Source organism: Zeus faber (assembly GCF_960531495.2).
Source record: "Zeus faber genome assembly, chromosome: 18".
NCBI lineage: Eukaryota > Metazoa > Chordata > Actinopteri > Zeiformes > Zeidae > Zeus > Zeus faber.
Window position 1 is genome coordinate 27,385,697 of NC_137210.1, and position 26,720 is coordinate 27,412,416.

A 26,720-nucleotide genomic window follows, 5' to 3' on the forward strand; every position below is an offset into this window, starting at 1 on the left:
GGTTCTTACCAGGTCCTTGAGATGCTGGAAGTGCCTCAATTTTTTCCTCAGAAATGTCAGGACCGGAAAACCTTTAAAGTCCTGTCCTGAAAAAATGTGATCATTGAAAACCGATGATGTTATCCCTGGTTTTGTTATTCAAATTGAAGTAATAAAAAAAATTATAATTTGATTCGCTTTTACGACGTAGACTAAACTGAGTCTGACACGGTTGGACACTCATAATAGGAGATGAGATATATACTGTATATATACTAATGTAAATAATAGACAACGAGATTCAGAAAGATCACATTGAAAGTGTATTGTATTTGTCCTTGAAAATGAAAAGGTCCTGCCAGAACCAACCCTGGTATGAGCAAAGGTACGACCTTAGCCTCGTCTTTGTGGAGCTTGTGTATTCCTTAGAAGATCGGAGACCACTGGGAGGGGGGCTCTGTCTCCTCACGCCCTAATGCAACGACAGAAAACCAGTCAGATAATTATATCCTTGACAACTTCACATCCTGTACCTGACACTATACCATGTTGCTTCGTAGGTAGATCACTTTAGCTTTTTTCAATTTTCAATAACATTTTCCTCTTTTCTCCTTCTTTCCAGATGCTGAGCTGCCTGGAGCACATGTACCACGACCTGGGCCTGGTGAAGGACTTCAACATTAACCCCATCACCCTCAAGAGGTGGCTGGTGAGTCCCCTCTGAGAGCCGGCGGCGTTGGAGCACCAGAGGGGTGGAGTTCACCCCCCTCGGGACTACCTCAGTCGCATCCGTCGTGTTTTCAATTGCGGAGAAAAAAAACCCCAAAAACATCCCTAACCGTAGCTGTGGAAACGCCGCGGGTGGCTGCGTCCAGTCGGGCTGACATGACTTGGGCGTTGTCGCTCTCTCTCTCGCTCGCTCTTATTCTCTCCTCTGTTTTCGCTCTTTGTTTTCAGCTGTGTATCCATGACAACTACAGGAATAACCCCTTCCACAACTTCCGTCACTGCTTCTGCGTCACCCAGATGATGTACAGCATGATCTGTCTGTGCAGCTTACAGGTGCGGAGCCACGGTTCACCTCGGTTTGCGGACGATAGGTGTCATTTAGCCATTGAGAAGATGGAGGAGCGATGGTGCTTTTATCACAGTGATGAATTGGGTTTCAGGGGTTATTTTTCTCTGAATAACTTCTTGCCATTGGTGATGCTGCACCGATGGATAAATACAGAGGAAACCCTGCAATGCAAGACAAACCTAACAAGTAACAGGCATTTTCCCCGGGGACAATTATTTTATTTTATTTTGGATATTATTCGCATACAGGGCTGATTTAGGGAGAATAGTCCCAATTCAATGAATAATCGGACTCCAGAGAGCACATCACACATCTTAGATATTTAAAAAGCAGCTTGATTTTCATCTATATATTTATATATATATTTTAAAAACATATTTTAAATCCCTAAATGGAAGAAGCTTAATTACAGGGTTCTGACGAGGTCCTTGAGGTGCTCGAAGTGCTTGAAAAGTCCTTAAAAAAACGCGATTATTGACAACCTGTGATATTGCCCATGGTTTTTTTATTCAAATCGTAACGTCATTAAAAGTTTCCAGATTCGCTTTTACGACATAGATTATGCCAGGGAAACCAGCATGGTTGGAAATAGACACTTAGACCGATCAGCCACAACATTGAAACTGCTGACAGGTGAAGTGAATAATATTGATAATCTGGTTCCTTTGACACCTGTCAACGGGTGGGATATATTATTATTATATATATATAGTGTTATATATTATTATTATTAAATATATAGTGTTATATATTATTATTATATATATATACTGTTATATATTATTATTATATATATAGTGTTATATATGTTATAATTATATATATAGTGTTATATATTATTATTATACGAGGCAGCAAGTGAACAGTCAGTTGTTGAAGTTGATGTGTTGAAGCAGCGTAAGGATCTGAGCCACTTTGACAAGGAGCACATTGTGATACTGGACGACTGGGTCAGAGCATCTGCAAAACCACAGGTCTTGTTGGTCAGGTTCCTGCTATGCAGTGGTTACTACCTACCAAAAGTGCTCCAAGGAAGGACGACCGGTGAACACAGGGTCTTGGGGCCCAAGGCTCATTGATGCGCATGGGGAGCCAAGTCTAGCTCGTCTGGTTTGACAGAAGAACAGAAGAACTACTGTAGCACAAAGTGGTGGAACAGTGAGTGGTGCTATGATAGAAAGGTGTAGAACACAGTGCATGGCAGTTGCTGCGTATGGGAGCGCTCACAGTGTCCATGCTGATCCCTGTCCACCCCTGAAAGCACCTACAATGGACACGTGAGCGTCAGAACTGGACCGTGGAGCAATGGAAGAAGGTGGCCTGGTCTGTTGAATCCCCTTTTCTTCTACATCACGTGGATGGGTGGGGTTAGGGTCCGTTCCGATGGAGCATCAGTGGGATGTGCTGGAACAACAAGCCCGATCCATGGGGCCCCCACCTGTTGGTGCCAGATATCACAGGACACCTTCAGAAGTCTTGTGGAGTCCATGGCTCCACAGGTCAGAGCTGTTTTGGCGGCATGAGCGGTTAATAGTGGTGGTTTTAGTGTTATGGCTGATCAGTGTATAATAGTAGGTGACAATGAGATTATATGCCGTAGATATACTAATATAAATATTAGATAATGAGACTATGATTTTATTCTATTTTAAATAATAAAGATAACATTTAAAATTTAATATAGTTTTGTTTTCATACGTCCTTGAAAATGAAAAAAATAATGCTTAAAAAAGTACTTGAAAATCCTTGAATTTCCTTCTGCAATTCCAGAATGAACCCTGTAATTACACGTAATCACTTATTCGGTTTTAATGACCCCATATCAGACAAACTCCGTCTAAACCGTGTTCAGTGAAAGTGCCGGGTCGGCGCAATACTCGTACAGACGGGTTTTATATGTCTTTAAGAGGAGAGGGAGGGGCGGGGGGAAGGGGGTGGGGGATGGGTAAGGAGAGGAGGGTTGCCGGTGGGGGGGGTCGTGATGGAGAGGGAGAGAGAGAGAGTGAGAGAGCGAGCAGGGAAGAAGAGCAGTGAAGAGGAGAGATTAGCCTCGTCGTCTCCCTCCGTTGTCAAGGGCGACGTGTTCACTGGAGCTTTAATTATCACAGGGTGTAATGGGCCATTATGAGGCTTCTGCGGTAGGGTGGTGCTAATGAGGCTACTGATGATCTCACACACACACACACACACACACACACACACACACACACACAGACATGAAAGAAAACACAAAGTAAAGCACACACACACACACACACACACACACAGACATGAAAGAAAACACAAAGTAAAGCACACACACACACACACACACACAAACACACACAGACACACATACATAGATAGACCGGCATCTAGAGACACATAAATCAAACACACATGAGCATACACACACACACACACACACACACACACACACACACACACACACACACACACACACACACACACGCAGCTAGCACAACAGCATACACAGGAGAACGAGTACTCAAACCCATTCACACACATGAGCACCTACGTATATACGTATCATTGACTTTTTAGAAAAATAATTTTGTGTGTGCGTGTGCGTGTGTGTGTGTGTGTGTGCGTGCGTGCGTGTGTGTGTATGTGCGTGTGTGTGTGTTAGGAGAAGTTTACTCAGGTGGACGTTTTGATTCTAATGACAGCTGCTGTTTGTCACGACCTGGATCATCCTGGATACAACAACACGTAGGAACACACACACACACACACACACTTGTTCTTGCTTCTTCTTTCTTTTACTATCTTTCCTCCTTCTCTCCCGCCCACTCATGCCTCCTCCCCCTCTCCTCCTCCTCCTCCTTTCCCTCTTCACCACCGCTTTCTCTCTTCTCTCTGTCTCTCACCCTCTCCCTCTCTCTCTCCCTCCTTTCCCCTCCCTCCCCTCCCTCTTTAATTCTCCCTCTCTCCGCCTCCCCCTCTCTGTTTCTTCCTCTTTCTCTCTTTATCCCTGATCTCTCCCACTCTCCATCTCTCACACCCCCTCTCCCTTTCTCTCGCCCCCCTCTCACCTCTCTCCTGTCTCTCTCTCTCTCTCTCCTCTCCCTCTCCCCCTCTCCTCTTTTTTACCTCCCTCCCTCTTTTCCCTCTCTCTCAGGTATCAGGTGAATGCCAGGACAGAGCTGGCGGTGCGCTATAACGACATCTCTCCTCTGGAGAACCACCACTGTGCCGTCGCGTTCCAGATCTTCTCTCAGCCCGACTGCAACATCTTCTCCACCTTCGACCCCGAGGTCTTCAAGCAGATCCGCCAGGTGGGCCCAATTAAACTCCGCTCAACTCGGCTAGGCCACGGGATGACGCGTTGCCGTGGTCCAAAAAATCATAGCGGTCGAAATCACGGCTCCCAACGAGGAAGGGAACGGAACAAATAAACAGCGTCTTACGCGGACCAAAAAAGTCAACCTGATCGTCTTTCACGGGTCCGGGATAGAAAGATAAGATGAGATAAGACACCACTTTATTGAGCGCGAGCAGCAGCTCAGCGGGGAAGCGTCGAGGAAACACAGTACACACATTACAATTACCATATATACATACAAACAATAAGCAATCCAAGAGTAGAAATAGAAAGTAAGGAAGGAATAATAATATTTATTAAAAATAAATAAATAATAATGGAAGCGTTAAAACTACTAATGACATTTTTTTTTACATAATAATGTGTTTTGGGCGTATTGCATGGATGTAAAAAGGGACAGTGGTGTTTGATGCTGTATTCTTACAGGCTATTACAGTCATCAGGGCACGGGATATGAGAGAAACGTTGGCTTTTCAGACCTCAAATACATTTAAGAACAAGTACTATAGCAGAAATGTGACTCTGGGACTTAAACTTTTAACTAGAGTCATTTTGTGTCAGGTAGTTTGTAATTATACTCCAGTAAAAGGTCTGAGGAGGAGCAGGATGGAGGATGCCATTGCTTCAGAATCATTTTGTTGCTGTGGCGTTTGGTGTGGTGCGTCTCAGGGAACCATCACGCTCATCCTGGCCACCGACATGGCGCGGCACGGCGAGATCCTCGACTCCTTCAAGCTGAAAGTGGAGAGCTTCGACTACAGCGACGAGGAGCACGTCACCTGCGTGAGTCCATGGGATGATAATATCTCAGTGTCTTTCGTTTGGTGCCGCGCGAGAACTGAAAGCGAGGCGAGCGGCGATGACGTGTGACCTTTGCCCTCCGCTCCCTCTCCGTGCAGCTGAAGATGGTTCTGATCAAGTGCTGCGACATCTCCAACGAGGTGCGTCCCATGGAGGTGGCCGAGCCCTGGGTGGACTGTCTGCTGGAGGAGTACTTCATGCAGGTGGGAGCTCCAGAACAACCCTTATAACATTAGATGAGTGCCTGATTCATCTCCCTTTGTCTCGCCATCAAAACTCTCTTTATTTTAGAGTCAACACAGTTTAATCTGTCAAGGGCCTACAGACCCCGTTCAGCTCTGACCTAAAAAGCAGACAGGGTTCACGCCGAATCAGAACCAAGAAAATCCAACTTAACTCAAGCCAGAATTTAAAAATGCCCCCTTAACCTTTTAACCCTAGAATGCATATGCTGGGTCCAAAATGACCCGAATGATTGTTTTCTTCTTTTTTTATTTTTCAAACCTTACTATTCTTATTGTCTTAAATCAAAGGTATTAAATGTTCTCACACATTTTAATTAAATAATATGTACAAACCTGACAATGGATTCTTGACTTCAATTATTATTATTTTTATATTGCGTTGTGTTTAAGTATGCTGGCACAGACTCCGTTAAGGCCATTTTAATCACGCTTTCTTTCAGACCTTTTGGGGGTTAAAAAAAAAATACATGAATCATGCCAAGTGGCCTTTTAACAATGCACATTTGATTATTTGAACCTTTATTTAATCTGGGAGGAACAGTTTAGCGCAAGCTCCTGAGAAGAGAAACATGCGAGCAAATACAGAATAATAAAACCTAAAATATAAAATCACCTGGACATGAAAGCGGCAAGATTTATATTTTAGAGCATCATTAAAACTACTACCCAAACCAAAACACACATCCAAAGAGTTTAAAAAAGGGGAGCATTTATCCTGTATAAACTATTTATTCTCATCGACAGCTAGGGTCCATTTTTGCGTATCCTGCTTATTGGGAGTATAAACGCTGGCTGTCTCACCTCATCTGATGGGTTCATATTAATGTAATCATCAGAGTGATAACCCAGATCCATATCCTGCATATATAACACATGTAAAGGTCACTGCACTCAATGAACCGACACTCAGCAGCTTTATCAGTATTTCCATGTTTTAAGAAGATAACCCGTCTGGCTTTTGAGTTAAAGGCGTGGTCAACATAAAAACATCTCCTCCTCCTGTGGTTTATCTTTGCATAATGTTTGGCCCAGGATCTGGGATCTTGGCCCGGAATACTATAAATGTTTGCCCTCGTTTGGCCTGATACACTGTATAACCGTATAATATTAATGATAATAATTTAAAAAATCATAATAATAATAATAACAATAACACATTTGATTTGTATTATGCTTTTCCAGGTTCCCGAAGACACTTTACATCACATAAACAAATCACGTAGGAAAACACAGCAATGCGTAAAAAAAGATTACAGGGAAAAAGTGGCGGAAAAATAACAAACAAATTATCTCTCACCTCTGCAAAGAACTAGCATCAAAATGGAGGTTTAAATTATGTATAACCTATATTAAATCAGAAGTTAAAGGATGGGATTGCTATTTTTGCTATTTTTTTATTAAAATGTTGCTTCCCAACTCTCCACTGTGCTGCAGAAACTCACCACTCTGCTGCAGAAACGTACCACTCTGCTGCAGAAACGTACCACTCTGCTGCAGAAACTTACCACTCTGCTGCAGAAACTTACCACTCTGCTGCAGAAACGTACCACTCTGCTGCAGAAACTTAACACTCTGCTGCAGAAACTTACCACTCTGCTGCAGAAACTTACCACTCTGCTGCAGAAACTTACCACTCTGCTGCAGAAACTCTCCACTGTGCTGCAGAAACGTACCACTGTGGTGCAGAAACGTACCACTCTGCTGCAGAAACTTACCACTCTGCTGCAGAAACTTACCACTCTGCTGCAGAAACTTACCACTCTGCTGCAGAAACTTACCACTCTGCTGCAGAAACTCTCCACTGTGCTGCAGAAACGTACCACTGTGGTGCAGAAACGTACCACTCTGCTGCAGAAACTTACCACTCTGCTGCAGAAACTTACCACTCTGCTGCAGAAACTTACCACTCTGCTGCAGAAACTCTCCACTGTGCTGCAGAAACGTACCACTGTGGTGCAGAAACGTACCACTCTGCTGCAGAAACTTACCACTCTGCTGCAGAAACTTACCACTCTGCTGCAGAAACTTACCACTCTGCTGCAGAAACTTACCACTCTGCTGCAGAAACTCTCCACTGTGCTGCAGAAACGTACCACTGTGGTGCAGAAACGTACCACTCTGCTGCAGAAACTTACCACTCTGCTGCAGAAACTTACCACTCTGCTGCAGAAACTTACCACTCTGCTGCAGAAACTTAACACTCTGCTGCAGAAACTTAACACTCTGCTGCAGAAACGTACCACTCTGCTGCAGAAACTTAACACTCTGCTGCAGAAACTTAACACTCTGCTGCAGAAACTTAACACTCTGCTGCAGAAACTCTCCACTGTGCTGCAGAAACTTACCACTCTGCTGCAGAAACGTACCACTCTGCTGCAGAAACGTACCACTCTGCTGCAGAAACTTAACACTCTGCTGCAGAAACTTACCACTCTGCTGCAGAAACTCTCCACTCTGCTGCAGAAACTTAACACTCTGCTGCAGAAACTTACCACTCTGCTGCAGAAACTGTCCACTGTGCTGCAGAAACGTACCACTCTGCTGCAGAAACTTAACACTCTGCTGCAGAAACTTACCACTCTGCTGCAGAAACGTACCAGTCTGCTGCAGAAACTTACCACTCTGCTGCAGAAACTCTCCACTGTGCTGCAGAAACGTACCACTCTGCTGCAGAAACTTAACACTCTGCTGCAGAAACTTACCACTCTGCTGCAGAAACGTACCACTCTGCTGCAGAAACTTACCACCCTGCTGCAGAAACTTACCACTCTGCTGCAGAAACTTACCACTCTGCTGCAGAAACTTACCACTCTGCTGCAGAAACTTAACATCTGCTGCAGAAACTTAACACTCTGCTGCAGAAACTTACCACTCTGCTGCAGAAACTTAACACTCTGCTGCAGAAACGTACCACTCTGCTGCAGAAACGTACCACTCTGCTGCAGAAACGTACCACTCTGCTGCAGAAACTTAACACTCTGCTGCAGAAACTTAACACTCTGCTGCAGAAACTTAACACTCTGCTGCAGAAACTCTCCACTGTGCTGCAGAAACTTACCACTCTGCTGCAGAAACTTAACACTCTGCTGCAGAAACTTAACACTCTGCTGCAGAAACTTACCACTCTGCTGCAGAAACTTACCACTCTGCTGCAGAAACATACCACTCTGCTGCAGAAACATACCACTCTGCTGCAGAAACTTAACACTCTGCTGCAGAAACTTAACACTCTGCTGCAGAAACTTACCACTCTGCTGCAGAAACTCTCCACTGTGCTGCAGAAACGTACCACTCTGCTGCAGAAACTTAACACTCTGCTGCAGAAACTTACCAATCTGCTGCAGGAACTTAACACTCTGCTGCAGAAACGTACCACTCTGCTGCAGAAACGTACCACTCTGCTGCAGAAACTTAACACTCTGCTGCAGAAACTTAACACTCTGCTGCAGAAACTTAACACTCTGCTGCAGAAATTTACCACTGTGCTGCAGAAACGTACCACTCTGCTGCAGAAACTTAACACTCTGCTGCAGAAACTTACCACTCTGCTGCAGAAACTCTCCACTCTGCTGCAGAAACTCTCCACTCTGCTGCAGAAAGTTAACACTCTGCTGCAGAAACTTAACACTCTGCTGCAGGAACTTACCGCTCTGCTGCAGAAAGTTCCCACAGTGATTACATGCAGAATGGGTCAAACACCTAAAAAAAACCATTAAATCTCTTTTTGAAAATGGTAAAGTCACGAACGTCACAATTAAAAGATTTGATCTGAAAGGTGTTTGTAGTGGCTGCAGTACAGAGCGAGGTTGTAACAACCAGTCAATAAGGCCCTGAAAAGCATGATCAAGTGCAAAATGCATCGTTGGACACCATTTTATTCAGCTAACGAAAATCTCCTCCCTCTCCCTCCCTCCCTCTCTCTCCCTCTCTCTCCCTCCCTCTCTCCCTCTCCCTCCCTCCCTCTCGCCCTCTCCCTCCCTCCCTCTCCAGAGCGACAGGGAGAAGTCGGAGGGTCTCCCCGTCGCTCCGTTCATGGACAGAGAGAAGGTGACCAAACCGACGGCTCAGATCGGCTTCATCAAGTTCGTCCTCATCCCCATGTTTGAAACCGTGATGAAGGTGAGTGCGCGTGAGGAAGAGGAGGAGAGAAGCAACCCATCACTCACTCCAGCACGGCTGAACCCATACTCACGCTGTGTTTTGCTCCGTGTGTGTGTGTGTGTGTGTGTGTGTGTGTGTGTGTGTGTGTGTGTGTGTGTGTGTGTGCCGTGTGGTGTGTGTGTCTGTGCGCGCACACGCACGCACGCTGCAGCTGTTTCCTCAGATTGAGGAAGGGATGGTGCAGCCGCTGAGGGAGTCCAGAGACCGATACGAGGAGCTCAAACAGATCGACGACGCCATGAGTGAGGTCAGAGCCGCCTGTGTGTGTGTGTGTGTGTGTGTGTGTGTGTGTGTGTGTGTGCGTGTGTGTGCGTGTGTGTGTGTGTGTGTGTGTGTGCGTGCGTGTGGCTCTCTAAGTCAGCTGTGGGTTTTGTTTTCCGCAGGTGCAGAACAAGAAGAGTGAAAGCATGACTCTGGGAGCGAAAAAGAAGTAAGATAAAGCTTTAAACCAGGTAGGGAGATCAGGGGGGGCGGGGCGTCAGCTCCTCGCGCATCACCGGCTGCGAGCGGTTTCCATAGCGACACAGAGACGCTACTAATGCTACGCTGAGCTCGTCCCGACGTCACGCAACTAATGTACGCAACAAATATTGCAATACTTGTTTTGACATTTATAGATTATGAACATAAATACTACTTGCTGCTGTTACAGTTAGAGGCCATGTAATGATACCTGCTTTAAATGATAATTATCATAATAATTTAATTCATATAGCGCCTTTCAAGGGACCCAAGGTCGCTTTACACACACACACACAATCCCATAAAAATAAGAATCGTCGTGTTGGCGTTACCTTAGAATGAGCCCCTTGTAGCTACATGGGGAGTGGGAACGCTTCCACGGTGGCCGCCATCTACAGTAGCCCAGGGTGGACAAACCAAACGCTGGCTCTGGAGAAGGACTTCTTGAAGGCCACCGTAGCTCCACCCACGTCACTGGAAGGGGAGGGGTCGGGGGTGTGGTCTGCAACTTCACCGCTGGATGCCACTCAATTCTACACACTGCACCTTTAGGCGCCCAAAGAATGGAATCTGTGCTGAAGTATGACAAACAATCTCTTGAACTTGAGCGAGAGCAGGGGTTCCCAAACTCGGGGTCACGGCCCTCTAGTGGTCCTTGTAGGAATTGCAAGGGGTCTGCAATTTCTTATTAAAAAAATACCTATGAATATTTTTGTTTATTATAAAATAATATAAACACTTTATAATATAAAAATATTATATATTTTAGATTTTATTTTGTAGTTTTAGATTTTTATATATATATATATATATATATATGATTTTGTATAAATGTAACAAACGTGTAAAACAAAAATAAATGATTCTGTACCGTTTCAGCACCAGGGAGAGTCGAGTTCGGCAGCTGAGCAGCGCGACGAGCCGCAAACTGGAGAGCTCCGTCAACGTCTGGGTCTCCTCCCCCAAGTGAAGCCGCCGCGCCCTCACCTCTGGGGGGGAGGTGGGGGGCGAGGGGCGTGGGGTGTGTGTGTGTGTGTGTGTGTGTGGGGGGAGGGGGGGTAGAGAGTGTGCAGTGGGAACCGTTTGGGTAGCTTCCATCGTGCCAGGCATGGGTGGGGAAAAAAACAAGTGATTGAGTGGATTTGACGTGGTGTGGTTTCCAAGGCGACGTGATAAACTACTGAGGGGGGGCGGACAATCCAAAGACTTTTTCAGGAAAAACGCCTGTTTGTACAGCACACGCTACTTCACGGAACAATGTTATTTAGACACATCTATCTGCGTTCTTATCTTTATTTGAAAAGTGTTGTTTTTTTTTTACAGATTGTACAGATTTCTAGTCACCTTTGTTCTTTCCTACAAATAAATAAAAACTTTAATTATTAAAAAACTGCCCTGTGCGATGGTTCTGTTGCTGAATTAACGGGGGGGGGGGGGGGGGGAGAGCGAGAGACCGACCAATCATTGAGACAGTGTGACATTGCGTCATGCAGGGTTATCATTTTCTTTTCCTGAAGTTAATCCGTAACGTCCAGCTCTACCTTGGTCTAAAAGCGCTCGTGCACCGCAGCAATTTCACTTGAAGTTTTTAAGCCGAACTCTGGTGTTTTTCGCATCGTCAGGGGCAAAACGGCGGCGGCGTTCTTGCCAAAGCCGTTCTCTCGGACGTGGATCTCAGGCTCCCCCACGTCAGGTCCACGCTTGGCGGAAGAACCGGGAGATGGAGGCGTGGATCTGGGGAAAGGTCGCGTCGTGCCGCCTCGACGCGGCCATCGTCTCAAAAAACAAAACAAAAACACGTTTCCAGGGAAACAGGGCGCGCGGTGGCGGACCTGAAATGGGTCGAGTGCTGCAATGAAATGCTCCCCATGATCCAAGCACCAATATTTACAGAACAAAGCTCACAGGGAAAGTAAAACATAAAGGGAAAAAGAGGGATGTTTATTAAAAAAAAACAAAAAAACACCTCAATTATTTCAGCTGAGAAAAAAATCAAATTGAATAAATCAGGCTCCCACCAGGAGTCACACCTCCTCACATTCATCAAAACTCGTCCAACAAGTCACCTGTTTTTGTTTTCAACTGAAAAAGTCGATATTTCGATCATAATCTGTTCAGCTCGTCGCTTGCTTCACGCCCTCCCTGACCTCCTTCTCCCCCTTGACCTCCTTCTCCTTCTTCTTCTTCCTGGCGGCTCCGTTTGCTTTTTGTCCCTCGCCGCCCGCCGTCCTCTTCTTGCCCCGGAGGCCCTGCTGCTGCTCCAGCCGCTGCTGCTTCTTCTGCCTGTAGGACGCCATGTTGTCGAAGCTCACCTTGAACAGGTGCCGGTAGCGGCTCTCCGCCCCGGCCGACGCTGGTGCGGGATGGAGAACACACAAGTTAAAAAACAAAACAAAAAAATGTTCAAGAGAAATAAATCTAAGTCCCAAATGGTGGTGAAATTAAATGAAAATCAGTTGTCACGCAACTTTAACACGACATTCAAGATCTCACCCCGGGTGAAACGACTTTAAATAAATAAATAGTCACCGGAAAAAAACATTTCCTTGAATAGTCACAGCTTGTTAATACAGACTTGAAAGGGTTTGGATCGACAAACTCAAAAACCTGTATTTCTGTCCCAACCGTTTGCCAAAAATGTTATGCCGGCAAACTGGGAATCTGGTTGTATCACACGTCCAATACTTATAAAAGTTTACTTTTATTAGATGATGAAGAGAAGGTGTGTGTGCCTGTGTGTGTGTGGGGTCTCACCCTGCAGCGCCCCCCAGTGGGGCTTGAGGCCTTCGGTCACTCTGCTTAATTCAGCGCTCTCGGCATCCCTCTAGACACACACACACACACACACACACACACACACACACACACACACACACACACACACACACACACACACACACACACACACACACACACACACACACACACACACACACACACACACACACACACAGTTGGCACCCTGCTGTGCAGCATTTACATGTTAAACAAATAAACTTATTCTGTGTCAACTCTGCATCGGGAACCTTGTTGCCATGGAAATGTGTGTGTGCTCACGTTTCTAACCCTCAGAATCGGAATCAACGGTGAAGCTGATATGGAATAAAAATCTCCAGATGTCGATGTCGTTTTAGATAAATACATAATAATAACTAAGTGTAATTTAGTTGTAAGTGACAGTAAGATGCGCTACCCTCCAGCCGCCCTGCCTGTGCGTGAACAGGTGGAGCGGCGCGTCCCCCGACTCCACCAGGACCCACAGTCGTCCTTGGGGGTCAAAGCTCATGTCCAGGGGAGGGTGGGGCAGGGCGAGATGGCCGCAGGGCACCAGCCTGACCCCGTCCCGGCTCTGCTCCGGCCCCAGGAGCTGCACCGTGGGCTCCCTGGAGACGACAGCAGGAAACACGGCGCACAGGGAAACGTGCTCGATGACATCACGGGGCAGAGAACGGCGAAAACACACACTCAGAAATAAACACAAAATAAAACCAGGCGCAGTACACGGGACCGGCCAGCAGAGGGAGGCCCGGGTGGTCCAGGGTGGAGTAGAGAGGCATGGGTGTCAAATACTCCTTGTATTTAAGTCCTAAACTTAAAATATCAGTGGATGAAGACCACTGACGTGCTCACTGAATTTTATAGACTTATTGTACAGAATAGATACAATTTAGAATCTATAATGTCAGCTGGCAGTAATGAACATTAAACATGATCATTGCCATTTGACCCAGTTTCTTCCATCAGAGACGACCTTCATGCTTCTGTGGGGAAAACAAAAACAACAGCTAACCGTGGTATTTGGTTGAACAGCAGCTTTTTACTGGTTCTTAAATAGAACACCGGCACATGTTACCAGTTCATAACCGCACCTCTCCTCCTCGGGCTCAGTTTGACCTTCACCACGAGGCTCGCAGCCCCATTCCTCACATTCCCAACGAGTCACAAAACACCTCAACATACATTTTACAATCTGCAGCCATTGTCCCTTCACACCCGACCCAAAGCTTTCGCCGTTGTCCATGAACTAAAAATTATTTAAAAAAGAAGAATATTGCACTCAATTTTGAGAAGAAAACCCTAATGTAAGTAAATATGTAAAGTAATTACAGTTTCCACAAAGTCTCCTTATGTTCAGTGTTGGTACGAGGAGCTTTAAGAGTCATTATTATCATTCTTTACCTCAATCATAAGTGTTGACACCGGGTGGCTTTGTATTAAAAAAAATTAATTAAAAATTCAGTGAAAAGCAGATTTCTTCGACTATTTCGAATAATGATCACATCACTTGTAATGATGAGTGTGAGTGTGAGAGATAATGTCAAGTGGAATATCCGGCCAAGATTTGAGTTTTCGACTAAAACACTGAATTACAGTGTACACAGCTTTATGGTCTTAAATTCACCGCGCTGCGACGCAAGCTCAGGCCTGACTACGGAGCCGGCAGAGCTGTGACGTCGTCCTTGTTGCCCTGTCTCCACCGTGCACCGTGCGACGGACCCTAACGCAGCGCACTGACCTCTCACACTGCACCGCTATGTGACGCCCGTCAGGGGAACTGGAGATGCAACTCACCGCCGACCTCTAAGGAAGGAAGTCGTTTATTCAGTACTTTCTCACCACCAATATCAATTTTGAACCCTGAAAAAAAAATTATAATTCAACACACACCAAAACTACTACAGATTGTTCTTAAAAAAATATAATAATAATAATAATAATAATAATAATAATAATAATTTCCACCACCATATTGTCCAAAAGGCATCTACATCGTTGCCGCCCCCTCCCATCCCTCCAACCTTTGTCGGAGCTGAGTTTACAGTCGCAGAGCTCAGGCGACACAGCTGCTGTTTCCAAATTGAGCCGTTTAGGAATCTGATGAAGCCAAACCCCAACGTGGAGGAATCCCCCACGCCGTGAGTCACAGCAAAACAGACAAACTGAGTCAATACACAAAATCGAGTCAATGCACATGGACGGGTGGAAAGACAAAGCGTGGTAATCTGAGATCCACTCCCTCACAACACAAGGGGTTCTCGTGCACCCGTTGTGTTACCGTGCAAAGTTCAACTTATTTAGGTATTTTAAATGATTTTACATTTGTTTTAAGTACAGCTGAACCGTCCGGCTACGCACAGAGATCATTCACAACCATCTGTTCATAAAGTATCAAATTCACCATGTATCTGTGAATTTTTTTTTTAAAATTATAATAATCAGGATTTCGGCGTGTAACGGTACCAACATTTGCTTGTGGCTTTAAAGGTTTGGGCCGGATGCTGTTCACGTTGGTTCCTTCATCATACGGAAGGATTCGTTTTATTCTCGTATATTCACCTTCTCCTGTTCGGCCTCGGAGCCCGGAGCCTCTCGGAGCTTCCTGACGTCCCAGCTCTGCAGCTCGCGGCCAGACTCGTAGTCCCAGAGCTTCACCGTCCCATCCTGAGAGGCAGGCAGGCAGGCAGGCAGGCAGGCAGACAGAGGTTCGTGCATCGAATTAGTTGTCACCTCGGTAAAAGTCTGTGTCAGTTACTGCTTCATCTACACCCCTTTCACCGTGCTGCTTAATTTCATTAAATGACACATTTTTATGCTGGTTATTCAAGTCAATCGCAAGAGAATGTCGTACACAGGGTTGGTACAAAAAAATATACATATATATATTGTGGAAACAAAGAATGAAGGTTTTGTGAACCAAACGCACCCCTGACCCCGAGAGGAGCCACTGGGGATGCGCCGAAGGAATCAGGAGAAAACTGACAAACCTGGAGGGAGACAGGAAAATAAAAACACTTCAAATTGGGCGACTTAAAAGTGTGTTCCGCTACGAGTGTACCGGAAGAATCAACACGGGGAACGGAAGCGGAGCAGAGGTCCGCGGACTCACTCCCGGTGGCCGAGGCAGAAGGACTGGATGTTGTAGGGACTCCTGAGGAGACTGACTCGGATCTTCTCATCGCGGTCGGCTGTGATGACATAGCGGTCGTCAGGCGTCAGGGTCTGGAAGACATTTTAATTTACTTTTAAATAGAATAAATTGAGGGGGGGGGGGATCATCAACGTTAAGAGTTTTCAGTTGTCAAATAATACAAACCCTGTATTGTCCAATAGGATCACAGGCCAGGTGGCTGAATGTGGTGATAAATTCAGAACTGATAATTTTCCTTCACTGGGACTAATAGATTCATGAGCCTGGATCCCTTCTATTATGAATCAATTCTTTCAAAACATTCATCAGAACTGACTCTACCATGGCCAGCAACATGGAGAGGTGGCCCAGCTTGAGCTCCCCTTCGCGCCGGGGCTCCGTCACAGAGAAGGCGTAGACGTCTCCGGACTTGTCCGCCACCAGCAGCTGGTCCTCGGCCTGGCTGAACACCAGGGAGGTGCACCTCCGCACCACCCACCTTGCAGGTCGTGGTGACACAACAACGTCATTACTGCCGAGTCCCCAGAGCGTCCTCCTCCCACAGAGTGTCTGGCCGACGCGGGGACGGAACGAGACTTTACCTGGTACTGAGGCACCGCCACGAAGAGTCGCAGCGGAAGAGGACCAGGCGCTTGGTGTCATCCGTCAGCGCCGCCAGGTTCCCGGAAGGAGACGCCGCAAAGGCCAGGATCTGATCGTTCCCCGCCTCTTCCGTCGCGCCGCCGTCGCTAGGGGCAGATAAGATAGTCGGTAAATAAAAAGGCACATGTTAAGCACAGTAAAAGATAACACTGTGGCTAAAAAGACCTTTCCCATCATTTAATTTATCAACTGTGAGCGATCGGGGGGCAGCTCCCGTCTCCTTATGGAGCCCAGGGACTCCGCAGGAGGGAGCGCTTTAATGTCTGGTCTCCACCAAAAGGACTTCTGTTGGTTTTTCAAGCCCCAGACTCGAGAGGATCAGGCGCGGCGCTCCTGTCTTGAGGGTCGTTCGGTTTGAGACGCTCGGGACGTCCCTCCATCAGCCCAGACAGAACGTCTAGTTACTGTGACGTCGACGCACGTCTAAAAGTCCCGGCTCTCACTGTGTTTTCGCTAGAATCCCGCGGTGCGCGGTTCCCCGTGAGGGCCGTCCCGCTAAATCCCACAGCGTGTGTGCACTCGTGGGATGGAAAGTACAGTCTTTAAATGTGACACTGTCCTCAGAATGAAGTTGCTCTGACCCTTTAGAATCGGCCTCCGGGTCCTTTGGTTTCTTCTGGGCCGCGCTGCAGTCGAACACGAAGGGATCTCTGAAACACAAACAAAAACAAAAACCAGTTAAGTTCGATGCATTTACACCACAGAGAATAAAATCCAAGGAGAACACTGGGGTCTTTCCAAAAAGTGATTTCCGTCCGCTGGGTGGGCTATAATCTGTCAAACATCAACCTTATGAATGAAACCAAGTCATTTGGAGTCGTAAACAACCTTTCAGTCAGTGCACTCACTATTTGGCAAGAGGAAAACGACAACGTCACTAGTTTTGGCCCTTCAAAGGCATTTCAACTGGTGAAAGGGACTGGGCGGGCTGTACTATTCAAAACATAACCCCCATGAATGAAAACAAGTCGTCTTGAGGCATAAATAAGGTTTCGGTGACAAGGTAGAGGCTGCAATCGCTTTTTTGGCACGACACCGGCGCCGGTCGCCACGTTCCTGATTCAACCGTCGGTCCAACACGCCGCCTCGGCTCCCACCAACCTTTCTAACTCGGTGTGAACGGCGACGAGCTTCTTGTCGCGGGTGGCAACCAGCCACTGTCCACAGGCGCTGAGGGCAGCCATGGCAGCCATGGCGACGACGACGGCGGCGGATCAACCCGGAGCCGCAGCGTGGGCGCCGTGTTGTTGTTGTGTCGCATATATTCTACGTCACCACGTGACCGGACAGCGCGGTGTGGCGGCGTCGCAGGAGTTACACGTCGCCGACGCGTCCAAAGTACAGAATGTACACAAAGTGGAGGCGAGACGGGAAGATGGTTTTGGACAGTTTACAGAAATACTATTTGACCATTTTACTATGAAGTGATGCCTTTCGGGTCGTGATACCACGCCCAACCAAGAGGTTATAATATTTGTTTTAATTATCACCGTTTTTCTAAACGTGAGTTTAGAAACGGGTAGTTGTTTGAAGGTACTGGCGCTGTACTGCGTGTAGCCGGGTGTGTGTGTGTGTGTGTGTGTGTGTTTTTGGACCCGTAACATGAATGAAAACATCGTGTTCCTTCCGATAAAGGGGGCGTAGCAGCGTGCGTGCGTGTGCGTGTGTCCACAAACTAATAAACGGAGCCGTCCGCCTGCCCGGAGCTGCCTCTGCGACCGCCCGACCCCCACCGCGTCGCATTTCATTCATTGGTATTTATCGCCGAAACGCGGATCAATCTTCTTTAAGTCGTCCGGCGTGGACACTGACCGAGCGCGCCCCATAGCCGAGGCGGCGGGTCGGACCCGCCGCTCGACCCGTCTGGTTTGTTTGCCTCCGAACGTCGTGTTTTGAACGCCTCTGCCTCCCCCTGCCCAGGCGCAGTGTGAGCGTTGCAGCGGAACATGGCGGCCGCCCTGCTGAGGATAGGCAGACTGGGCTCCCTCAAGGTAAGGGCGGGGAAACGGGGGCGATTCGGGTGTTACATGCGGGCGACACCGAAACACTTTCGTCGGACACGTTGCTCGATTTATACCGAGGGGCGCGGAACCGGGCTGTGTTGTTCGGTGATTTGTTTCTGCCTGACGCGCAAAAACTGCGCAGAAACACCTCGTTTGAAATAACGGCTGGTGATTTAAAAAAACGAAAGAAAACCAATAAATATCCCTTGGCGTTGTGATAAATTGAACCGCGGTCTTAATTAATATGGGATAATGGGTAAACTAACTGACACGCGGTTCTAAATCTGTACTGGTGTATCTAATGTAGACCCCCCCCCCCCCCCCCCCCATTTTAATTGTCATTAAAGTGGTAATCCGTGAGATTATTCAGTCGTCATGTTGACAAATCCCATGTTTGATACTTTACTTGACGGCCATTCACTGTGTTTGTGTCAAACATGTGCTCCTCTCTATGCTGTTCTCGGTCGTTGATGGCGGGGTCCGCCACCTACGATTTTAATTCGGGAGTTCAACAACTGGAATTCAGGAACTCATAATGTCATGCACCCAACACAGAAGTTCAGTAAGTGACTTAATGTGTGTGTGTGTGTGTGTGTGTGTGTGTGTGTGTGTGTGTGCGTGTGGGCAGTGTCTGCGGGCTGAGAGCTGGAGCGCTCTGAGCAGATCGGCGCCTACGGTCGCCGCCCTCAGCACCAAATCCGGGGGAAATAAGAAGTTCCCCAGGAGGGGTGACCAAGGTAGGCCTCCCCGCCGGCGCACGGCTCGTCTTGGCGACGGAGTCGATAGTCGAGCGCGATTATTTGTGGTTGTAGCTCGACGTGGTTCACCCCCGAAAGACAGGGGGAGCTGTGCACAAACCACCGGGGGAAACCGGGGGAACGGCTGCAAACATTACGAAGGAGACCTGAGGGGAAGGATCCGAATAACTAGGAGGAGCAGAAAGTGTTAAAAGTATGGATATCTATTGTAGTCAGTGCAGGTTTTTCATATAAAGTCTTGATTTTGTGCAAACTGTTGGTGTGAACGCAACAAAGACGTCCCAAGGTATTAAAATTGTCCAAATCCTCAGGTAGAGAGGGCGCCATCTCCTTCCCGGACTCGACGCCGTCTGGTTATCGTTTGTGGTCATGCGGGTGCCTGCACCCGCCGCCCCCATCGACAGCCTTCTTTTGGAGCGCTTCCATCCTGAATTGCCTGCGGCGCACGAGTTCCAAAGAATTAGAGCAGCCTCCATGTTCGCTCGGCTGCTCGTTTCGGGGAGACCCCCCCCGATGCGCCGTTTTCCCAACGTGCGGGTTGTCTGAAATGTTGGTGTAATGCATCCATTGATTCAGGATTCAATTCAAAATTCAAGAGGTTTAATAGTCACATACATCTACATACTTTCATACATATATGCAGTGAAATGTCAAACCAGTCAAATTGCGTGTTTCTTGTAAAACAAGTTACCACAGACGACCCGGAACACATCTCACTCCCACTGTTTGCGAGACTCAATTTAAAGGGATTTGAAAGCCATAACAAACTAGAGAACACCAGAGGCCTCGTTTACTGTAGACATGGAGTTATTGCGCGACAGGAGGCCTAGCAGAGCGATTTATGACTGGAAAGGTGTCAGCACGCGGCAAAAAGCATACTTCGCCATGCTTTTTGGGATTCAACCCCAAATCAGTGTGACTGATTGAGAACGCTGGCGCACCGAAGCTAAACTCAGTTTTTAATTGTTGTTTCTCCGCTGTGTCGAGCCCGAAACGTGTCCACCTTTTGTTGAACCATCAGTTGGTTATTTACAGCAGCTGTGTTGGAGTGGTCTTGGCAAAAGTGTGGTTAATACAAACATTTAGGCACCTTGACCTGGCTGTCAAATGTTAGGTTTGGCAAAAAAAAAAAAAATCAAACCATACTCAAAAAATAGTTGCAGCAGTAACTCTTCATTAGGTTTGTTGCATTAATGATATGAACATGTGGCTGAAATGTTGTCACAGCAGTATTGATGAGTTGTTTTTATGTGAACCATCCTAAAAGTCGAAAGCAGAAGCTTGTGGAATGGGGTCTAAAAAAAAAAAAAAGGAAATGCGTGCCAAACGAGTTGCCAAACAAAAACTGTCCTTATGGAGATGTGGATGCTTTTTAACTACTCGACCAAACTTCCTGGTTTAATTTCTACAACGTGATTCTTGTGTGGGAATCCGTCTAATGATTCATGGTTTAGTCATTTTAAATGAAGATTATTCCTTCCACAGGCTCCTTTCACGGTTGACTTTTTCCCCTCCGGTCGAGAATGACAGTTTTATTTTTTTGAGTTCAGGTTTATGGCTAACTTGAACCTCGTCACCGCAGGATATTATGATACTGACATGTTTCAGTACCATTTCAGTCTAGAAAACCAAAAAGGGATTTCTTGGGGTTGTTGTTTTTTTTGTTGTTTTTTTAATTAATCGTCAGGCTCCCCTTGTTGCAACACTTCTGTTGTATTTCTTGCGGTGGTGAAGTGGACTTCTCGTTATTTTTAAAGAACACTGAAAGAATGTCCCATAAATTTTTTTTAATCATGATGGACCCTGTTGTTTTGGAACACCAGTCTGTGTGAATCACTACTTGGAATTGGTCTAATTGGGTAGTAAATTGACCGTAATCACTCAAGCTTCTTAGCCATTTTTATATAATTAATGCCTTTTGTCTGCTTACCCTCCTCCTCCGTCCTAGACAAAAAGCAAGGCAAAACATACTTCGATATAGAGAAACTTGTCCAGCACAAGACCTTTCCTGAGAAGCTCGCAAAGAATGCCACTGTGGCGGCGGCAGTGGAGGCGGCGGTCACGCCTAAACCCGCTGTAGAGCCCATCACCACTGCAGTTGAACCCATACCTGTCGAAGCGGCTCCCATCGTTGAAGCCGTTGCTGAAGCGGCTCCCATCGTTGAAGCCGTTGCTGAAGCGGCTCCCATCGTTGAAGCCGTTGCTGAAGCGGCTCCCATCGTTGAAGCCGTTGCTGAAGCGGCTCCCATCGTTGAGGCGGTTGCTGAAGCGGCTCCCATCGTTGAGGCGGTTGCTGAAGCGGCTCCCATCGTTGAAGCCGTTGCTGAAGCGGCTACCATCGTTGAGGCGGTTGCTGAAGCGGCTCCCATCGTTGAGGCGGTTGCTGAAGCGGCTCCCATCGTTGAGGCGGTTGCTGAAGCGGCTCCCATCGTTGAGGCGGTTGCTGAAGCGGCTCCCATCGTTGAGGCGGTTGCTGAAGCGGCTCCCATCGTTGAGGCGGTTGCTGAAGCGGCTCCCATCGTTGAGGCGGTTGCTGAAGCGGCTCCCATCGTTGAGGCGGTTGCTGAAGCGGCTCCCATCGTTGAGGCGGTTGCTGAAGCGGCTCCCATCGTTGAGGCGGTTGCTGAAGCGGCTCCCATCGTTGAGGCGGTTGCTGAAGCGGCTCCCATCGTTGAGGCGGTTGCTGAAGCGGCTCCCATCGTTGAGGCAGTTGCTGAAGCGGCTCCCATCGTTGAGGCGGTTGCTGAAGCCGCTCCCATCGTTGAAGCCGTTGCTGAAGCCGCTCCCATCGTTGACGCCGTTGCTGAAGCCGCTCCCATCGTTGAAGCCGTTGCTGAAGCCGCTCCCATCGTTGAAGCCACTCCCATTGTTGAAGCAGTTGCTGAAGCCACTCCCATTGTTGAAGCAGTTGCTGAAGCCGCTCCCATTGTTGAAGCCGCTCCCATCGTTGAAGCCATTGCTGAAGCAGCTCCCATTGCTGAAGCCACACCAGCTGGAGAAGATGTGCCTGTAGTGGACGCTGCTGCTGTTGGAGCTGCCCCTGCAGCGGAATCCCTAGAAGCTGCCGCCCCACTTGTGGAAACCCCCGTAGAAGCTGCTGCTGCGGAGGCCGTCGCGGAGGCCCCTGCTGTGGAAGCTGCATCTCCGGGGGCCGTCCCTGAAGCCTCCCAAGAACCAGCTGTTGAGGCTGCCGAGGCTGCAACTACTGCCGAAGCTCCGACTGAAGCCGCTCTGGAAGCTCTGGCTAACGAAGCTGCCACCGAGGCGCGAGCCGCCGAGGCCGTGCCCGCTGCTGAAGCCCCTGCAGTAGAGGCTGCAGAGCCTGCCCCTGTAGAGGGCACCGAGGGGCCGGTGGATCCGGCTCCAGTCCTCGCTGCAGCTCCAGGAGAGGCCGCGGCTGAGCCCGAACCCGTTGATCCGTCTGAGGGTACACACCACACCTCCACAGACCATAACTACCCCCTCTCTTCCCCCTGTGGATCCCGCCGTGTTCCCGTAGTCGTTTTCTTTCATATCGAAGTGTTATTTTCTTTCAGGATACATGTTAATGTACCCTGATATCACAAAGCACATTTTGTTCTCTGTTCGCACGGTTTGTTCATCTCACTTGTTTTATTACGTTTAGATTGTGCTTTGATTTTTTTTTTTTTTTTTTTTAAGACATTGCCAAATCTCCCCCCCCCCCCCCCCCCCCAGACCTGGCTGCCCCCTTCTAAATGTCATAGCCACGTTAAGTCACACCACACTCTCCTGCGCCACCTTTCCCCTCCGATCCACAGCCCCCCGGAAATTTCCATCCAATATTCCATTGATTGTCGAAACTTGCCACTGTACTTCTTTTGCCACGTAACGCACGTCTGCACCGGCTTGACGTGCACGGCACCTTGACTGGAGATGGTTCCGCTTTGCGAGGGACCTAACACTACCCCTGCTTGCCATCGGCCCGCACCTCGCTCTCCTCTAGATTCTAACCGTCCTTACCTGGCTTCCCTCTCTTTCTTACCTTTGCACGTTGGCTACTGTCGTCTGCCGCTAATATTGTGCCTTTTTTAATGGCGTCTCACTTGCCAAATTTACAGAGGAGTTGTGAGAATCCTGTTGTTTGAGCACAACATTTTTGTTCCCTGTTGTTTGTTCCTTTTTTTTTTTTAGTTTATTTTTTTTAATATTCCAGCAAGATAAAAGCTTACCGTGTGTGTGTGTGTGTGTGTGTGTGTGTGTGTGTGTGTGAGAAAGATAAAGGCTCGAGCCGCTCTGTACTGTAACAGGTTTCAAGGTCACCTTGAAACGGCGTTTTGAGGTTGAATTTCTTCCTCCCCCACTCTGGTATCCCCCTCCCCCCCCTTCACTTATTTGGGACTCTCCCTTTTATTGAACCTGTTGTCTGTTCCTGGTGTATTTTGGATCACGTGTGAATGTAACTTTTCCTTCCACCTCCTCCTGAGTCTGGTTGCTGTGTGTGGAACGGGCTCCTCTGACTGGAGAGGGCGGGAGATTGGGTAGATTTCTACAGACCTGTGCATAAAGTAAGATGTGTCTCAATGTCTGTTTCCATTTTCATGTGGGATCCAAAACTGGCTTTTCAAAGTGTAAAAGCTTTCCGGCGACGCCCCGAGCGCCGACATGCAGCCGCGCACGGCCTATCACAGCAACCGTTAACCAGCCGAAACGACCTGACTCACCTTCCTTCCTGACTCACCTTCTTTCCTGACTCACCCCCGTAGCCCTGTCCTCCACCTTTCCCCGGTGCCGTTCCGGTGCATGACTGTTTTAGGGTGAAAACCAGATAGCGGGTCATCGACCGCCTTGCAAAGCCGAACGGACCGCCGACACCCGCAGCGGGCGTCTTTGTTTTGGGGTTTCCGTGTTGGTGAAGTAACTGTTTTATTCCGCTGTCGCTCTCAGCTCATCTGGACCCGATTCAGAAGCTCTTCCTGGATTCCATACGGGAATACTCCACCAAGAGCCAGTAGGTGTCATACCGGAGTAGATTCTGTAGTAGTTTCCTTTCAGTACCTTGCATGTGCTTTTTACTTGGTTCATTGGAAGCGTCATGAAAGTTGTCGCACATGTGGCTGTGTGTACTTTACCTCGAGATATATAGATAGATATAGATAGATAGATAGATAGATATATAACGCCATGATACCCTCCCTCGCTTCTACTGTCTTTTTGCTTTTCCTTCAAACGTATCTCGTGCCCCGAAAAGCCTGGATGTTGTGCGACTCCAGCACCACCTGACCTCTTACCCCTCTCTCCGCTCCCTAGAGCGACCGGTGGGCTCGTGGATGCCGGCGCTGAGTACCAAAAGGCTCTGGCGGAGGAGATGGCCAAACTGCAGAGACTGTACGGGGGCGGAGACCTGACGTCTTTCCCAGAGTTCAACTTTCCCGGTAAACTGGTCTTTCAAGGGTCATTTAAGGCTTCTTCAAGGAATGCTCAGACACTGACTTGATTTTCTGTTCATCCATTCCAAACGCTCAACTGTTGCTTGAATGATTGCAGAAACACACGGTCCGTGTTCTTGTTTTGGCACCAAACTTGTCAAATTTAAGGGGGACCTATTACGGTCTCTGAGGTCCCCAAAACATGTTTTTGAAGTTTTTGCTGAAAATACGGCTGAGATGATGCATTCTAGCCATTCTAACATGCCTCAAAACCCATCGTGTTCCTGATGCTCTGTTTAAGTGGGAGGAGCCTCCCTCGTGGGGCCCCGAGTTCTTTGAGCCAATGGGGTTTGAGCTTGACTTCCGGGTTCCGTTGTATTTACTCTGAACCGTCACTGACACTGCCTCATCAGTCTAAAACCTGTTTCTCAACCAATTTGAAGCGAGAAACAATCAATCAATCCAGTTGCTGAATCTTCACTCATATGAGATCTACAAGGCCTCGTTTAAAAGTTTGCTCCGACTTTCGTTGCCTTTCTTCAAGCTCGATGGGGAACACTGCGCCGGGACACTGCATGCGGGCATTTGTTGAACGTAAACGTCGTAAAATAATAAATGCATCTACAGTCAACACACTTCTTTTATTGGCTTTGTTTGGAGAAACGCACGGGGTGGTGCTCCGCGGCTTACGGTCCGTCCACCGCCTACTCCCTCTGCACTTTCTTCACCGACAGTCGGTTGATTTGCGCTGCTCATCCCGGCGGCGCTTGTTATCCTATTATCCTTATCCTGAGTTATTTCTCCAGCCGGCGGAGGAGTTACTCTCAGACGGAGGGCGGTTCTAATTCCACGGTAACCCTGAATGAGGTTTATCGGGGCTGCAGATCTGAACGGTGTGTTGCACCAAATGTCTCCTGAGACGGACGGCAAATAAAAGTGTGTGTGTGTGTGTGTGTGTGTGTGTGTGTGTGTGTGTGTGTGTGTGTGTGTGTGTGTGTGTGTGTGTGTGTGTGTGTGTGTGTCATCAGACCCAAAAGTTAGGTGTTTTTTTTTGTTTTTTTTTTCATATGAGCTCTCATTTAAAGCTGCGTGTAGCCAGACGTCGATGTTGTTGAAATTCCTGTCGGTTGCCAATAGTCAACAGTGTTGTGCAACGGATGGAAAATCTTACCACGAAAACACTTCTGACCCCGGTATCCACGCTTTACCATTTATTTATTTATTTAAATTCAAGGTTGTTCACTTGCCGCGGAAACACCAGAGACATTTACGATCGTCCTTTTTAAGTCCTTGCTTCTGCTTCCATGATGTCAACAAACCTTCTTCCGCTTTGCCTTTCAGAGCCCAAGTTTGACGAAGTTTCCTCCAAGTGAAGACCAGCGTCTTTTTAATATCTGTCCCATTGTCACCTTTACCTGTGCATCTCTGCTGCCGGGTGGACGTAATTAACGGCTGATCTGATTACCATGTCAAAGTAACATACCAAAAAAACTAACCCTTTTCACTATTTTTGTATGTGGGGAATTTAGATGTTAAAGTATTTAGGTATTGTAAGGGAATTAAAGCCAGTGTGTTCCATGCCAGTCTCTGGGGACAGAACTAACTCAACGTAGAACTGTGAAAAATGTGCTTATGTAGGAACGAGCTGAGGAAAAGAAAATAAACTCGGGTTCTTGTTGATTCGACTCACGCCTCTGTCCTTTGTTCAAATGTGACGCTGCTGGTTGATGGCTGCCAGATTCTGAAATCAATTTCCCCCATTTGATAAATCCTCTCAACAGCGGTGCGGTTCTGGCTTCGTCATTGTCGTCATGGTATCCAAGGTATAACTCCTGAAATGAGCATTACTCCCAAATGGGCAATTCTGCTTTTGAGCGTTGGATCAGCCTGCCACAGAATAGCCAGATGGTCATTTGGGGGTGACTGTTTCCCCCCCCGAGCTGAGCTGAG

At 47.6% G+C, this 26,720-nt stretch overlaps 3 protein-coding genes across 5 annotated transcripts in view; 2 read left to right on the forward strand and 1 right to left on the reverse strand.

Moving 5' to 3' along the window:
* Positions 1–11,036, forward strand: part of pde9aa (phosphodiesterase 9aa) — a gene marked incomplete at its 5' end in the record, with an annotated part of 44,636 nt that extends 33,600 nt beyond the window's left edge. The window contains 10 exons of the mRNA XM_080019806.1: positions 602–688; positions 937–1,041; positions 3,687–3,769; positions 4,179–4,335; positions 5,052–5,165; positions 5,282–5,386; positions 9,419–9,547; positions 9,741–9,836; positions 9,973–10,041; positions 10,931–11,036. Coding sequence (XP_079875932.1) covers positions 602–688; positions 937–1,041; positions 3,687–3,769; positions 4,179–4,335; positions 5,052–5,165; positions 5,282–5,386; positions 9,419–9,547; positions 9,741–9,836; positions 9,973–10,023 — 927 coding nt within the window. The 3' untranslated portion in view covers positions 10,024–10,041; positions 10,931–11,036. The remainder of the gene's footprint in view (positions 1–601; positions 689–936; positions 1,042–3,686; positions 3,770–4,178; positions 4,336–5,051; positions 5,166–5,281; positions 5,387–9,418; positions 9,548–9,740; positions 9,837–9,972; positions 10,042–10,930) is intronic.
* Positions 11,037–11,979: 943 nt separating this feature from the next.
* Positions 11,980–17,893, reverse strand: wdr4 (WD repeat domain 4). The gene is made up of 11 exons (XM_080019229.1): positions 17,724–17,893; positions 17,204–17,272; positions 16,562–16,708; positions 16,302–16,458; positions 15,939–16,051; positions 15,756–15,816; positions 15,389–15,493; positions 14,568–14,632; positions 13,245–13,434; positions 12,806–12,875; positions 11,980–12,404 (listed from the first exon to the last, which is right to left on the reverse strand). Exons 1-11 carry the CDS (start codon positions 17,813–17,815, stop codon positions 12,166–12,168), a joined length of 1,308 nt encoding a protein of 435 aa, XP_079875355.1. The 5' UTR covers positions 17,816–17,893; the 3' UTR covers positions 11,980–12,165.
* Positions 17,894–17,972: 79 nt separating this feature from the next.
* On the forward strand, positions 17,973–26,455 carry LOC307244156 (uncharacterized protein). Of its 3 annotated transcripts, XM_080019222.1 has the most exons (8): positions 18,010–18,125; positions 18,258–18,376; positions 18,543–18,613; positions 19,254–19,362; positions 21,332–22,810; positions 24,289–24,352; positions 24,652–24,776; positions 26,112–26,455. In XM_080019222.1, the coding sequence occupies exons 3-8, from the start codon at positions 18,569–18,571 to the stop codon at positions 26,141–26,143; spliced, it is 1,854 nt and encodes a 617-aa protein (XP_079875348.1). In that variant the 5' UTR covers positions 18,010–18,125; positions 18,258–18,376; positions 18,543–18,568; the 3' UTR covers positions 26,144–26,455. The 3 variants fall into 3 exon arrangements, with proteins under 3 accessions (XP_079875349.1, XP_079875348.1, XP_079875347.1); XM_080019223.1 differs by lacking the exon at positions 18,258–18,376 and having other exon boundaries at positions 17,973–18,086; XM_080019221.1 differs by having other exon boundaries at positions 18,098–18,376.
* Positions 26,456–26,720: the final 265 nt, after the last annotated feature.

Bases quoted from the DNA above. Each gene is read 5' to 3' on its own strand.
- wdr4 (XM_080019229.1), bottom strand. From the start codon at position 17,815: ATGGCTGCCATGGCTGCCCTCAGCGCCTGTGGACAGTGGCTGGTTGCC. The intron at 17,273-17,723 runs GTTGGTGGGAGC...TTTGTGTTTCAG, and splicing joins GTTCACACCGAGTTAGAAAG to AGATCCCTTCGTGTTCGACT. The intron at 16,709-17,203 runs GTCAGAGCAACT...ATCTGCCCCTAG, and splicing joins CCGGAGGCCGATTCTAAAGG to CGACGGCGGCGCGACGGAAG.
- LOC307244156 (XM_080019223.1), top strand. From the start codon at position 18,569: ATGGCGGCCGCCCTGCTGAGGATAGGCAGACTGGGCTCCCTCAAG. The intron at 18,614-19,253 runs GTAAGGGCGGGG...GCGTGTGGGCAG, and splicing joins GCAGACTGGGCTCCCTCAAG to TGTCTGCGGGCTGAGAGCTG. The intron at 22,811-24,288 runs GTACACACCACA...TGTCGCTCTCAG, and splicing joins ACCCGTTGATCCGTCTGAGG to CTCATCTGGACCCGATTCAG.